The sequence below is a fragment of the Pogoniulus pusillus genome, chromosome 12, assembly GCF_015220805.1.
Source record: "Pogoniulus pusillus isolate bPogPus1 chromosome 12, bPogPus1.pri, whole genome shotgun sequence".
Classification (NCBI taxonomy): Eukaryota; Metazoa; Chordata; class Aves; order Piciformes; family Lybiidae; genus Pogoniulus; species Pogoniulus pusillus.
This window is the reverse complement of record NC_087275.1, coordinates 18,203,275-18,219,670: the sequence shown is the minus strand read 5'-3', so window position 1 is coordinate 18,219,670 and position 16,396 is coordinate 18,203,275. Positions and strand designations below refer to the sequence as shown.

Here is a 16,396-nt window from a genome sequence, read left to right as displayed (position 1 = left end):
TGAATTAGGTTCATCCAGATGCCTTAGCTGAAGAAACCATCAACATGATCAAGTTTGAGAGGACACAGTGTTAATCAGAACCCTTCGAGGTAAGCCTTGTGTCTTTTATGAGTTACGATCCAGCCAAAGATAGCAAGTGTACTGTCAGCAAGAAAGGGCTGGACTTGTACTTAAAGACCACTGGATATATTTTGTCTTGAATTATTCTATATTGGAAAACATTGTATATAAACCTTTGCATATGTGGGAGGGGTTGTGCATTCTACTGATTTTGCATAAAGTTTCAACAGGGAGGAACTTAGGTCAGGCTTGAAAGTCACACTGATTTTCCTGCATTAATGCTGGTTGTACAGTTAGCTACTAGGCACTCCTAAGACTGCTGAAAGTGTAACACAGGTGCTGATGTTTCTGAAAGGAGAGTTCAGTAACAGAATCTGGGATTTGACTTGTTGATGTCAAATTCCGATTTTTTTTCCTGCTTTTTAAAGTATTCCTTCTTGCTGTGACATAGAAACATTTTAAGTGCAAAGGCTGACACCTTTAAATGCTGTTCTGGGAAGCAGTGACTATATAGTGAAGAACTTACAGTCTAACTCCACTCCCTCCCATGTTTAAATACTGTGTGATATCTGTAAAGTTGTAACTAAGTAAATAAAACCATTATCTCGAAGAAAATATTTGCACTGTCCCAACCACTTTAGACATTTATGTTTGCAAATCAGTACAATTACTGGAATTAAGAATATAATATTCCAATAAGAAATTTCATAATAAATAGCAGTATTGGTCCTGAGAAAAAGCAGTTAACTTCTTAAGTAACCTAAATTGTAATTAAATATCTTGCTGAACTACAGTTTTAAATTCACATATATAATTTCATCAGCTTAGTTTTATTTAGACCAAATTTAACTTGATAGTTGAAAGGGAAGTGTGCATTACACAACTGATGTATGTGCTCCTGACCTTGCAATCAGATCCATATGTGAGGATAATTGATTTATACCCCTGGATAGAAATCTGCCAACATGGATATTAGGGCAAGACCAAGGCCTAAACTCTTAACATATAGCTCTCTGAAGCATGTAGAGTTACCCTTGATCAAGTCTGTTGATAAAGCTCTGCAACACCAAATTTATTATAAAATTATAGAAAATATAATTCTGTAAAGGAAGCCATAATGTAATATATTGGTTGGACTTGATGATCTCCTTGGGTCCTTTCCAACCCCTAATATCCTGTGATATAGAAAGACACTTATCACTGTACAAAAAAAAAAAAAAGCATTATTGTACTAATGACTCAAAGTACACAACTTTAATATTTTCCTGGAAATCATTATCTAAAATCAGGTTTCAGACCTGTGGGAAATGGTTCATCCCAGTAAAATATATGCAGCTGTCTCTATTTTTAAAAAAAAAAAAAAGAGAGAAAGAAAAGGCAGCTCTTAGGCCAGTCATAGCTGTCTAATTTTGCTAACTGTATTACTTTTTGCAGTATGCTTTGTTTTAATCTAACATGTTTTATGTGGTGAACATTTCACAGAATTAGAAAGCACTGATTTTTTACACTTGCTCATCCATTTTCCACAGAAGCTAGGAGTATTTTTCATACTACTAACATTACCTGAGATAGCTTTGACAGACTTGATTCTTACAGAGATACGAGTAATAAGATAATTATTTTGTGTTAATTGGAAAGGTAAAAATCTTTGTTCTCATGAAAAATACATCTACATTTGTGCATTTGCAAGAATAAAGAGTGTTCAATACAATTTGGTGTAGTCAAGGAAACAAGATAGCTCTACAGCATTTATAATTTTGAATAATACCTGGTATTAAATAACATGGCATAGGCATTTGCAGCCATTAATAGCATGCAAAAGATCCTCAAAAAGAAAACCATAAAAGCTCTTAGAGAACAGAGAGATGAGTAAACCAAGCCATTCACACAAAGCACCACAAGACCAAGTTAATATTCCTTTAAAGTAAAAAAGAGGCATTCATCCGTGCTGAGCTTACATGGTAGAGTTGGTTTCCTGTTCCGAGTTGGCTCCTTTGGGAGCCTTTCCACATGGACTATCTGAAGAGTTAAATGTGATTTACCCACCCTGGATTGAAGCTGACTTTTCTCTCACACGGAGGGGCAGGGATTCTCTAAGCTAAAGGGTAGAAATTAAAAATGTAAATGATTCACTTTCATCAGGGTTTTTGGTAATCTATTTAAACAATTTTATGTTCAGCATCTTGCAACATCTTTCATTAATCTTTATGATGAAAACTTTATGATGTTCTGGGAAGTCTGAGCTCTAATTTATTACTCACTGTTGCTTTCCAAGGCTTCCTTTCACCCTCCTATAAAGGGAACTGATGGACATAGTTATTTTAAAATACCTATTTTAGTATATTTCCTGGTGCACACAAGGCCTTAACTTAACAATAACAATGATAATGAAAAGAATGTTTCCCAGTACAAAATCCTTAACCTTTTAATCATATCTTGTCATTAGTAAGTCAAACTACACTAGAATTGAAACTAGAATACCTGCAGTAAGTTTATGGTTTCAAATTATTCTAATTGAGAATGTGATGACATAGATAGAAGTTTGCCTTAAAATGGTGACTGTTTTTGCCTATCTACTGTGTATAGATTCTCTGACATCATGAAGTTTTAGATTGGTTTTCTCATTTACTCAGAAACATTTCCAGAGCAAAGGAGCCAAGAAGGATCATAATATAGTTGACTGCATTTGATGCCCCTACAGGATTAAGCAAAGCCTGTTCCTTATTGTGCAAAGGTTATATAAACAGTTGTGCTTTGCAGTGTGCTCTGAAGGTCAGCAATGTATATGCTGTAACAGAGAAAGTGAATTCCAAAGTTGAGAGCTTTCTTTTGAGGTCATATACTTTGCTTGTTTTCTTTCTTTTCATGTGCTGGGTAGGTACTTAGACATCCTGCATAATACAAAGTCACACAAAGGAACAGTGTAGAATGCCAAGTTAGGACCATGGAGACTTTGTTCCTTTGTGTAGAATATATACAGGATATAGCAGCAGCACAGGGCTGGTATTTCTTAAGCTTGGGATGGAGAAGGAAAATTGAACTGTTTGACCCTCCAGCTAAAGCTGCCACCTGTTTCTGCTATACAATCAAAATTATGCAATTCCTACTCTTTTAGATAACAATCATAGAATCAGCCAGGTTGGAAGAGAACTCCAAGATCATCCAGTCCAACCCAGCCCTGTCCAACCAACTAGACCATGGCACTAAGTGCCTCATCCAGTCTTTGCTTGAACACCTCCAAGGATGGAGACTCCACCACCTCCCTGGGCAGCCCGTTCCAATGGCAAATCATTCCCTCTGTGAAAAACTTCCTCCTAACATCCAGCCTATACCTACCCCAGCACAACTTGAGACTGTGTCCCCTTGTTCTATTGCTGGTTGCCTGGCAGAAGAAAGTGACCTCCACCTGGCTACAACCTCCCTTCAGGTAGTTGTAGACAGTGATAAGATCAGCCCTGAGCCTCCTCTTTTCCAGGCTAAACAGCCCTGGTTCTCTCAGCCTCTCCTCACAGGGCTGTGTTCCAGGCCTCTCAACAGCTTCATTGCCCTTCTCTGGACATGTCCCAGCACCTCAGCATCTCTCTTGGATTGAGGAGCCCAGAACTGGACACAGTACTCAAGGTGTGGCCTGACCATTTGCTGAGTACAGAGGAAGAATAACCTCCCTTGTCCTACTGGCCACACTGTTCCTGATCCAGGCTATGATGCCATTGGCTCACCTGGCCATCTGGGCACACTGCTGGCTCATGTTCAGCCTACTATCTACCAGTATCTCTAGGTTTCTCTTTGCCTGGCTGCTCTCCAGCAGCTTCTGCTCTCACAGCTTCTGCTGTGACTGTAGACTTGAAGAAGTAAAAATGTCTGGTGTAGTACTGGTGGAGGTTTTTTTTTTTGTATTGATGCCTGCTCCCAAATGTGCAGGGACAGTTTGTTCCTTGTTTATCTGCAGTGTCAGCATGTTGTTGCTGGACATCCATTTAAGGAATCTGTTTTTGTAAATTTCCAAGCACATACAAAGCTTTGGATTCAGAATAATAGGGAAAAAAGTGTCTTCACCCCAGTTCAGGAGACAGTTGTCATGTATCAGGCAGCTGCAACTTGGTATGGGCTTCTTCCAGTTTTTCATCATTTTTACTCTCGCCTTCCTCCCCCATCTCTTTTCACTCACCCACTAAATACCAACAAGGATCAGACTGATAAATGTTGTCTTTTCACAGAGCTCAGTGTTGTGACCACCTTTCCTATAAAACACAGAAAATACAGAAATTGTTAATTAACTTTCATGCATTGACATACCAAAGGAGCAAGGAATACCTTTCAACCTCTGTTGCATCTTCTGTAGTGGCAAGTTGTGTTTGCAGCATGCATAGCACGTGCAAATCCTGCAGTTTTTACTCCCCAGCAGGCTTCACTTTGTCTTCAGTGACCAGCCCACTGAGCCCTGAGTTCACCTTCTTGTTCAGTGAATAAAATGAAGCCGCTGAAATCAAATGCATCTGTTTGTGCCCACTTTGCACTCTGAGGGCAATGCTGAAACAGGTATGGGACCTGGAGACTTGAGAACTTCCTCTGATTCTGTGATAGAGGGGATACTGCTCCTGTAGGATACCATGGACCCTGAAATAAAGTTAGGTGGCAGTGTCGAGCCGTTTCTGAGGAAGATGAACTCCTTTCTCGTGCACAGAAACAAGCGATGGATGCTTTTGCTCTCTCACTGTTGCCCTTACTAGGTACACACTTTTCTGTGACTCATAATGACAGGGTCAAATGCAGCTAATGGTATAGCAAACCAGTCCCCATAGTAGAAACACTGAGTTCAGTTCCCTCTATTGAATCCATGATATAGATGACATTGTGTGATGTACAGAACTGAAGGGCACATCACACAACCCCTAACCACATCATGGAACTGCTGGGTTCATCCAAACCCATTAGCATCAGGACAGCATTAGCTTTAGAGAGCAGAGGCTGCAGGATTCCCTGAGAAGCTCAGTTGGCTGGTCACTAGTGGTGTTCTCTGGGCCCGGTTTTCAGGCCAGTTCTCTTTAATACCTTCATCAATGATCTGGATGAGGGAATTGAGTACACCCTCAGTAAGTTTGTAGAGGACACCAAACTGGATTGAAGTGTTGATCTGCTGATAGGAATGATCTGCAATGAGGCCTGGACAGACTGGATCAGTGGGCCAAGGTCAACTCTATAAGATTTAACAAATCCCAGTGCTGGGTCCTACACTTGTGTCACAAGAACACTATGCAGTGCTACAGGCTTGGGGCAGAGTGGCTGGAAAGTTGCCCAGCAGAAAAAGAACCTGGACATGCCGGATAACTGTCAGCTGAACATGAGCCAGCAGTGTGCTCAGGTGACCAAAAAACCCGAAAACATCCTGGCCTTTATCAGGAGTAGTGTGGTCAGCAGGAGTAGGGAAGTGATCATGCCACCATACTCATCACTGATGAGGCCACATCTCAAATAGTGTGTTCAGTTTTGGGGCCTTCACTACAAGAAAGGCGTCAAGTTGTTGAAGCACATCCAGAAAAGGGCAACAAAGCTGGTGAAGGATCTGGAGAACAGGCATTAGGAGGAGCAGCTGAGGGAACTAAGATTGTTTAGTCTGGAGGAGGCTGAGGGGAGACCTCATAGCTCTCTACAAGTACTTGAAAGGAGACTGTAGTGAGGTGGGAGTTGTCTCTTCTCCCTAGTGTCAGATAATGAGAAGAAATAGCCTCAAGGTGCAGCAGGGGAGGTTTAGATTGTATACGAGGAAAAGTTCTTCACTGAATGAGTGGTCAGGTGTTGCAATGAGCTGTTCAGGGAGATGACGTGTGGACACAGCACTTCGGGACACGGTCTAATAGCCATGATGGTAGGAGGCCAACGGCTGGACTCGCTGATCCTGGAGATTTCTCCCCACTCGGAGCAGTTCCCTGACTGAGCGCCTAAATCTCCGCGCCGGGGTTTAAATCTCCGCTAGCCAATGAGAGCGCCCGGGCGGCCGCCCAACCAGCGCGCTGCTTTCTGTTTGGTGCCGGCGGGGCGGGGGTTTCCCCGCCGGGGGCGGGAGCGAGGCGGGGCGTGGCGGGGCGTGGCGGGGGAGGGGAGCGCGCGCCATGCTGATCACTCTCTGCTACCTCTACCTATGGGCGCGCTGGGGGCCCTGCTCGGCTGCGCTCATCCGCCGCACTGTGCGCCGCCTCCACCGCTCCCCCTGCTCCTTCACCTTCTCCTGCTGCGCCGCCGGCCCCCCGGCGCCTCCTGCTCGGCAGCTGCACAGGCAGGTGCCGCCCGAGGAGAGAGTCTGCCTCGGAATAGGGAACAAAGTCTTTTTCACGGACGAGACGCAGGTACCGCCCCTGAGTCGTGGGCTGAGGCCTGGGAGGCGCTTCGCCTGGCGGTGCCTTGGACCGCTGGGGAAGGGAAGCAGCCGTGCCGGCGGCTAACTTCCATATTACCGTGGCAACGCCGGGCCGCCTTTTCCGCCGAGCGCTGGCGAAACTGCGCGACCCTTCCCTCCCCGCCCCCACCTCCGCGCCTGGCCGCGCCTCCTGCCACGGGAAAGGGAACAGGGTTTAAGTGGTGGGCTGAGGGAGCGCAACCCGGAGGGAAAGGGGAGCAGCGGCTGCTCTTTCTCGTTCGGCGTGTGAGAGCGATCTTTTCAGCAGCGGGCTGGGACTCGTGATTGAAAAATAGGTTCTGTAGCTTTCCGGGCCTGTCACAGCGCTGCTTGTCTTAGATAAGACCCAGGTAATTGCCGTAATAGAAAGTCCAGTTGTAGTTGCCTCTCTTCCGTAGCGTATACCCTGTCGGCTTAGGGAGTAAGTTAAGGTTTATTACTATATGCGTTTGAAGTGCAGCCTTGTTAAGTACAGCTATGGCAATCGGAGCACGTAGGAGAACTTGTTAGTGTTTTCCATATTTGTAACATGCTTTTAGCACATAGAAGGCTTTGGTCTAAAAATATATGCTGTGTTTATGCACTCAAAATGTGTGTCAGATTTAAAACGTGGTTGAATCTAATGGAGTCTGAACTGAGCTTTCGGTTAGGGAGAGCTGTATGCTTTTTTGGCTACAAAACATTCTTTCAAGTGAAGAAGGTTACATCAAAACGACCATCTGTGAAAATCACTTGTGATTTTATGTGTCACTTAACATCTTAAGAAGTAAAACTGAAAGTAAGCTTGCTTCTGAGTTTCAGCTTTAGAAGTGGAACTCCTCTGTCATCTGCCCCGAAGCATGTGAAATTATTTAAATGAATGTTGGCTTAGTCTAAACTTGTCATTAAATACTGGGATTAATGTGGATAAGAATCTTCTTGCTCTCTCTTTTCTTGCTATTTTATGTGTGCGTTTGTGGAAGTTACTTTGCTTGTTGCACCTTTTACTTAAATGGGTGTGACTGAGATGTATTTATGAAACATGTCACTGGCTAAGTGCTACTCTTTAAGAAACAAGCTTTTCAGATTCAGTGGGCAAAGAATATTTTCAGTGCAGTGAAAATAGTCTTTCATTATCTTTTATTAGTTGAAAGTAGTCTTTTATTATCTAATGCTCAGATTGCTTCACACTTCGATGGTGACAGTCTCATAATCTCTCACAGGAAAGGTAAAATACTTAATGTGTATCTTAATAAAGCTCTTAAAACCAAAACCAAGTAATTGTCTTTATGTTTAGGTGAGTTCTGCCTTTATTTTGTAAATAATATTATAGCTAATTTATGCTTTACTGTGCTCCACTTCTGCTCATTTTTGAAATCTCTTCTCCTTCATCCTTGCACAGTAAGCACTTTTTTTTTTCCCCTGTCGTCTGTGTTACGCATGCAGACTGACTTTATAAACTTGTCAGTTTATTACTGGGAGTTAGGAAGCCCTTAGGGAACTGTAGTCTAGCTTTAAGTTTGGCATAAAGTCAGTGTTGTTATTGAAAATATATTTGTCTCTTAAAAAACATGTATCAGAAGTTACTAGTTGGGTTTGACTTGTATAATCCCTGTGGAAGCTGCCTGCCAGCCTGCACCCCAGTAGTATGGCATGTAAAGCCGCTGACCTGGTTGCACTAAAGACAGCATCGCTGGAGCTCTCTACATCATCTGCGGGCACTGTGAAGGGAAGAAAGTTAACTGGCATGCTTTTTCAGCTTCTAGGAAGCTAGCTAAGATACTTTGCTTTCTGAGTAGGTACAACTGCCTCAGGACTGTAATCAGTAACTTCCTTAGATAAGATACCATCGAGCCATAAATGGCAACTTGTGAAGTTTTTTGTTTGATCTTTGTAATCAAATTGGATGCTTAAGATAATACAGAGCTTTATAAGTTTAGTTCACTTTCCTGTGAAAGGTAGCAATGTTTACTATTGCAGCTTCTGTGCTCAGTAAGGCTCGGAAAGTAAATTACCTCTATCCCCATAGATTTAATACTGTGTAGTTTCATTTTAAATGTGGAGTGATGCACACAGTGTGTTACAGGAAAATTCTCTCATGTTTTCACTTAAAATAACTGCAAGTGTGCAAAGCATGTGTTTCTGATGTAGCAGTAGCAGCATATTTAATTCTAATATTTGCCACTTTTATAATATGGTAGAAAAATTAAGTCCTGTGCACAAAACTTGATGTAATACTATGTGGGATCAGATTATGTATTGAGAAGCTTTGAGTTTCTTAAAACTATTTTTTGGTCTACTGATTCCAGCTATTGAGCTTTATGTGGTCATTTGTGAGGAGAAGAGAGAGAATCATATTTATAATGTAATGACTGAAATGTTTGTACAGTGGTCTGCTAAGAGGACCTTATGGACACGTTAATTTTGAATGAGTTACAGCTTTAACTCTAGAATAACATGCTGAGTGAGTAAGCTTGCTACAAATATGTAGGGACTTGATTTTTTTTAAAAAAAATCACCTTTTATTTCAACTATACTAAGAAGATTTTTCAAATAACTTCTTAAAGAATTTGTCCTGATGTTGTGCATGTCAATGATACAACTGCCTTTAGATAACCAGCTTCATAAAGGAAGTCCTGAAACTTTGCAAATTGGATCTAAAAGTTAAACCTGCATTGTATGTAATTCTTGGGTCACCTGTGGCTCACAGGTCAGTTGGTCTTTTGGCAGGTGGGTGTCGAGAGAGTGTATAGGGCTTAGCAGTGGGGCTGTATGCTTCCTGAAGGTTTGTTATTCAAGCCCTCCAGGTAGAGGGACTATAAGTAACTGACCAAGCTGACTGTGTAGTGACTGCTTTCTCAATCCCTGCTAACTAGCAGGCAGTGCCCTGCAGCTATGAGAACTGAGACAGCAGGGCCATAGATTTGTGTAGTCGGGTGAGGAGCAGAAAGGAAGAGGCAAGGTGAACTGCAGTGTGCGTGGGAGAGGCGGATCAGGGTGAATGAATGATGTTGTCAGTTGCAAATGGCCCGCAATAGTCATTGCTAGTGGCATGGTGGTCTTGCAGCCCAGTCGTTAACTTTTCCTGTAAATCCAAAAGCTGAAGTCTGAATTGACTTAAAAGCTTGTTTCTTGCTTTTAATTCTACTTTCGATGTGTTCCTGATGATGACTCAGATATTTTTTTTCCTAATGAGGAGTATGAAATGTTTAAGGTTAGATTTTAGTTGAGGTTGGGCATAATGTGAAAATGAGTTATTGAATCAGATGGTTGCTATGCATACTTATTTTTCTTTCCTTTCTTTTTCAGTTCCTTGATGACTTAAACAGATGGAGTCTGCTTCTCATTTCTCCTTTTATTTATCCTGATAAATTACTTAAACCAGAACATATAGCTTTTGTGACAGAAAGTGTTTCAGCTCAGACAGATAATTTACAGAAAGTGCCTGGCTCTTCAAAAGAGGTAAGTAGTTGTGCTGGTTTGAGGTTAATTGGAATATTTTAATGAGAGAAATTAGATCATTGGTTGTAAAAAGAAAATAATGATGAAGTTAATATAATTCATTGGTTTACTGAAAGGGATTAAAAGACAAAAAGTAAACATTTTGTCTCACTTTGTTTGGGACACTGCTTCTTTTTGCTTCTCTCTCACTCTGCTGTAATTGCTCCACTAACGAATAATAAGGCAAGCTTTGCTGGTTGTTTTTTGTTCCCTGTCTGGGAAAGTAGAGGGAGAAAGAGAGAGCAGAGAGGGTTGCTTTGATCCCCTTTTGGTCAGTCTTCTTTGTCTGGGAGGGGGTTTGGATTTCTGTATTTTACTTTGTATGTAATTGTAAACACTTGTAAATATACCCTGTATAGATGCTTGTAAATTTTGCTTTGCTGTAAATAGAGCTTCATCTTATTTCCAAGCCGTCTGAGCTAGTCTGGTAAATTTCAGTCGTGGGAGGGGAAAGTTCCTAACCCACAACAGTAGTTCTTGTTGTTGCATAGAAAGTAGCACAGATGAGTAATTTGGTAGGTATCAACCTTAAACATTTGAAAGGGAAAAAAAAAAACAGTGGTAGCTAGACTTTCTATGTTTATAATATTGTTTAGAATAAAAAGGTTAATATCTTCACTAAAATTAATCACTGTTAGTACTCCAGTTTGACTGTATGCTTCAAAGAGACCCGTAGGTCTTTTTAGTAGCACACTTTTTGACTGTGGGTAGAAACTGAAGAATTCCACTGGGACTTTGGAATAAGACATATGTGGTTAGGTACACTGAATAGAAAAAAGTGCTTGAAAGCTGCTGTACAAAGGCAGAGCAGAAGTCCATTTAGCTGAGCATCCTGTGCCTGACGCTAGCTGCAACAAATGTCTCAGAATATAGAGAGCATACATATGTTAAGATTTCTGAAAAGATCTTCAAGCCCTCAACCAAGTGGTTGTTAAAAGTTGTAATTGAAATAGAAGTCTCTCTGGGATGCTTCTTTTCTTTGTGATTTATAGATACAAGTTAAAGCATTATGTGTTTGGATAATTGTGTCGATCTGCAGAAGTAAGGCCAAAATCAAGCTTTTAGTCTCTTTGCTTTTCTGTAAAATGCAGTGGAGGAATGGCAATACATTTTGATTGGAATTTTATATGTTGTGTGTGCCTTTTAATGCATGCCACTCACAAAATGTTACTGAGGCATCCAGAGATCTATTTGCCATAAAGATTTCAGTTTAATTTATACTTAAACAATGATCATATTCTAAGTACCTTGAAGTCTGAAAAGTTGTATTCTCCATTACTACATTGAAAGTACAAAGATATGGATTTAAAAGATGATATTGTACAATGTGAATCACTGACTACCTACGATCTCAAAACAGGTTATGCATAAAAATAGTGTCTAGACCCTATAAAAACTTAGTATGATCCTGAAATGATGTCCTTAAATTTTGTTGTGTTTATAACTTCTTTTGTTTGCTGCTTAAGTGTCTCAGCTTGAATGCAGGTCTGAAGGGGAGGAAAGATTTTTGACCCAAAGCAAAAGATGAATGTACCTAGCAGAGGAAGGATCTTCTGAGGTGTACAGGTTGTTGTAGTTTCTTTCTAAGGCAGTCTGTTGTGTGTGCTGTTTACTTTCTGTACCAAAGATGATAGAATGGATCCTATTGCCTACTGAAAATGGGAGAAATGGAGAAACACATGTGCTAGGATATCACTGGATTCACAGGAGTAAAACCTCTAGTCCTGTCGCTGGAGGATTGTAAAATCAACAGAACCTTTCCATTATTCAACAGGCTGTGCTACAAGCTGGGATCATTACTTGAGGGTAGTTGATGTCTTCCTAAATGGCCCCTGCTTAGCACCCTAAAGGACCATCTGTCATTCTTGCTTTCAGTCATCTCACTTCAATATCCTTTTTGGAATTAAAGGAAACCTGTCACATGTACAGGTGTTTGTGGCCTGTGCATTTCCTTGCATAAAGAAAATATATTTTCCAGGCCACTTGTTCTGGGAGATGATCCAGGAATCCTCTGCTGGAGTGAACATTGAGAGCAAAGTGGTTGGTAAATAGTCCCTATGTAACTTGAGTGCAGAAGCAGAAGGACAGATTGGAAATGGGCACAATTTCAGGTTTGTGCTTGCAATCAGATATTTAGTGCCTTCAGCCTCCATGGAGACCTGTCAATTCTAGAACAGAGCATGCTTTTGGGGCATGTTAGTCTTTGCCCCGTAGAAGAGTGATGTCCAGATAAGTGTTGCATCAGACAGCATTATTTCCATGAAGCTCAGAGTGTGAGGACTAGAAGCACTGAAACTCGTGAATTCTGCTGCTTCTTTTGCTGACATCTTCTGAGTCTCGTTCCACTGGCCTCATGTTTCCTTCGAGCACATGGGAAATAGCCACATTAACTCATTCACAAATGGCTTTATTGCTTTGAGATGGGTTCTGCAGTCTTAGCCCCTACCCACCCTCTTTCTAGGAGGTAAACTAAGTAGGTTTCTTCCAACCTAGGCCATTCTGTGATTTTGTTCTGCTTCACAACTGGTCAATACTAGGATGTCCAGAATATGGACAGAAACATGCATTCTGTAATTGTAGAGATGATATTTCTTTGTGGTACAGTCATGGAGGTAGTTGTTGTTTTTACTGTTGAGTGGTTATGTCCAGGAGTTCAGGATCTGAGTTATACAGCTGTCATGAATTTTTGGCTAGCTTTCACCAACTATATGTTCTAGTATGACTAGTTTGAAGCCATTACTTGCTCTTTTGTTACAGATTGGGAGTTTAATCAGCAAGTTAAAGCCAACAGCTAACCTTGTGGTAGACTCCAACACACTGCCTACACACTGCTATATTTTTCTCTTTTAGAAACTCAGTTTGTTCATTAAGAGTTAATACAGGTGGTGCATCAGAAGATGCCCAGCCAGTTTTCTAGTTAGATAACCAAGGACTACTAATACGAGAATATGCTGGGTGGTCTCATCTGTGTTCCCTTCATTAGAGGCTGTCATTGAGAATGACTTAGGAGGTGCAAGCATTGAGGTTGTGTGAAATCTGTTTCTTCCTTCTTGTTCCCGTGGGAAATACCTTGAAGTAAAAAACTCAAAACAGATTCTTTTGAATATTATCTAAACCACTTAGCTAAACATACCTCTTGATCTACTGCAGTTGGCAGTGTAATAAAGTTATGAGCAAGTAAATATCCAAAAGCTCACCTGCATTTTGTGCTTTCCAAAGAGTCACACTGTATTTAATCAGTGAGGAACATTTTGTGTGTACTGACAAAAGCATGAATGTTTTGAATCAAAGAATTACAGGACTTTAGAGATTGGAAGGGATCTCCAGAGATCATTGAGTCCAACCCTTCTGACAAGCAGGATGCCCTAGGGTAGTTCACACATGAACACATCCAGGTGGGTTTTGAAGGTCTCCAGAGAAGGAGACTCCACAACCTCTCTGGACAGCCTGTTCCAGTGATCTGTCACCCTCACTATAAAGAATTTTCTCCTCATGTTGAGATGAAACCCTCTATGTTCCAATTTACAGCCATTGCACTTTGTCTTATTGCTTCTGACCAGCAAAAAGAGATTGGTCCCATCCACTTGACACCCTTTGGATATTTGTATACATTGTTAAGATCTCCTCTCAGTTTTCTCCAGACTAAACAGCCCCAGCTCTCTCGGTCTCTCTTTGTAGGGGAGATGCTTAAGTCCCCCAGTCATCCCTATGGCATTTTGCTGGATTCTGTTCAGCGTGTCCCTGTGCCAGTGTGATGATGACAGTGACAGAGTGCTGGGACTACTGTGTGGAAATTGTGCTTTTCCTCCGAGTGTATGGTGAAGGCTATATATTTACTTCTGTGTCATGAAAACAGGTAGTGTTTCATTGTCTCTAGAAATACATTCTCAGGAAAACAATTGGATTTTGTATCTTTATAAAGGATAAAAGCTGTGGTACCATTCACAGGACTTTTACAGCAATTAGATGCCTTATTCAGTTTTTATTTACAAAATTGATTTGTAAACCACTGTGACTATGAGTTGTGTAAGTATTGCTTTGGTAGGTACTGTTTTTTCATAAGCATAATGTTTAAAAAGGTAATTTTCAGTTAGGAGTCAGAAGACAGACTTGTATTTTATTCATGTTCGTGCCTTTCAGAAGGAACTTGAAACGGTTTTCACTTCTCTTTCACTTGTGGCTTTTATAGTTAAACTTGAAACTGGATCTCAAAGATGGTGCAACTGTGTAGTTGGAAGAAAGAAACACAACTGCATCACTTTTCTAATACTTCTCTGGAGAACATATTTTTAAATTTAGATAAGCAGCTTGAATCTTCCATGTTTAGTTAATGCTTCTGATAGTGTATGCTTTAATTAAACCCTAGTAATTAGTTTACTTATGCTCTTTTTATCAGCATTGCTTTTTAAATTTGTGCTGAAATCTGTGTCTTGGAAATAAATACAATTTGAATTTTACTTACAGAATGTAATAATGCTGTCCTGTCAGTTTGTGCATTGGAGCTTTTAGTAGCCTTGATCTTTGGGAAAGATGTATTTGTACTCCCAATGTGCTTTCAGTGCTTAGTGTGGATACTGCTTTGTTTACTTCCACGACTGAATCTTATAGCAGGTGTAGCTTGCTACACAACTCTTCCTCAGTAGGTTCTTTTGGTGGTATTCTATTTCATACATTGACCTTGATAGTCCCAAAGGGTGCACATTTGTGTGGAAAGAACTACCAACTGAAAGACTTTTCTAACTGAGATGGGTTCTCATGATACTATTAAATGTAATGGTGCTTAAAACACAAGGTATCACAGGAGCAAGTATTAAAAGTGATTGTGCTGATTTAATATTCTATAGTGCTAGTAGCTACACTTTTTATCTTTTAAAGTAAGTAGTTTCTTTAAATTTGCTTCCAGTCCTTGGGCTTGCCAGTTGTACAGTTTTGGTTTGATAACATTCCTGTGTTGTCTTTTTAATAGTACAATCCTTTGGAAAGAAAGGACAAGTTTTATTTGCAGTTCATTTTGCAGATTTGTAGCACTCTTGATATTTTGATACTTTTTTGTAACCTTTTCAAGCTGAAAAAAAAACATGCATATGCTTTATTCTAGATTGTGAGGTGGTCAGACTATTGTTCACCATTTGCCTATAAACCTGGTGAGCCTTACAAGTTAATTGCTGAAGCAAGTGTAGATAATTTCAGTAACCTTGGAATAGCATTCATGGAAGACAGGCTCCAAATGGATAACGGAATGGTGCCACAGAAAATTGTTTGTAAGTATATTCACAAGCTGCCAAGTAAACTCAGTGTTGCTGTTCACAATCCTTAGAGCTCTTCATTCAGCCAGTTCTCAATCCACCTTACTGCATCTAATCATTCAGTTCGTATTGAAACAGTGCTATTGATCTCAGTCCACTTCACAAATGTATCTGATGTGAAACTTGGTGCTGTTCTGAAAAAATACTCATGCAAGAAAGGAATGGAAGCTGCAAGAGTGCTCCAGTCACCTGCTTTTCAGTATATTTTCAGGGTCATTTTTGAGGTATTGTGTGCATGTGGGAACTGTTCCAGACCAAGCTGATCTGCTACTTATTCCTTATGTTCTTAGCTCCCAAGTCTTGCAGATGTGTCTCCCTCGTTACAGACTGAATGCAGTTCAGGGTTTTTTGTTTGGTTTGTTTTGTTTTTAACTCCCATTTGCTTGTGCCAAGCTTTTATCTGTAGCCTTCAGCAAGAGACAAGGTTCAATGTCTCTGTCTTACTCAATATGATCACTTTATTAGCTTATTTCAAAATAGTTTGTTTCAAAATAGCAGCAAGTAACTTTCCACCTTGCCCTCCTTAAGAGATCAGTATTTTTCCAAAGATACTTCCCTTGTTTCATTTTGTCAGTTGGTGAGGGCAGAGAGAGAGGCAATAACAAGCTAACAGTGTAAGGCATTCAAGAAAACTTCCTCACTTTACCATACCTAAACTATTGTTCTGCTGAGAACACAGGATTGCTACTGTGAACAGTGCATATATTTTACATTAGTTTGCACTTGCAGTAATTGTTAGTTTGTTTCAGTGGGCCCTATAAGTATCGTATTTTGTGCTCTCAGTCAGACTTTCCTGAAACAAAGAGTCATTGACCTGGGCAAACTGGTGAAGTGGGCTAATGTGAACATCATGAGGTTCAACAAGGCCAAGTGCAAGGTCCTGCCCTTGGATTGGGTCAATTTGTGGTAACAGTACAGGCTGTGGGGTGATGTGATTGAGAAACAGCCCTATGGAGAAGGACTTGAGGGTACTGGTCAACAAAAAGCCTGACGTGACCTGGCAGTATTTACTCACAGCCTTTAAAGCCAACTGTATCCTGGGCTGTATCAAAAGAAGCACAGCCAGCAGGTTGAGGGTGGTGATTCTGCTGCTCTGCTCTGCTCTGGTGAAACCTCACCTGGAGTACTGTGTCCGGCTCTGGAGCTCTCAGCAGAG

At 40.8% G+C, this 16,396-nt stretch overlaps 1 protein-coding gene across 1 annotated transcript in view; it reads left to right on the top strand.

Moving 5' to 3' along the window:
- The first annotated feature begins 6,170 nt into the window (after positions 1–6,170).
- The window catches only part of HLCS (holocarboxylase synthetase), a 124,156-nt gene continuing 113,930 nt past the window's right edge, over positions 6,171–16,396 (top strand). Inside the window, exons 1-3 of the mRNA XM_064152501.1 lie at positions 6,171–6,404; positions 9,743–9,895; positions 15,033–15,195. Coding sequence (XP_064008571.1) covers positions 6,171–6,404; positions 9,743–9,895; positions 15,033–15,195 — 550 coding nt within the window. The remainder of the gene's footprint in view (positions 6,405–9,742; positions 9,896–15,032; positions 15,196–16,396) is intronic.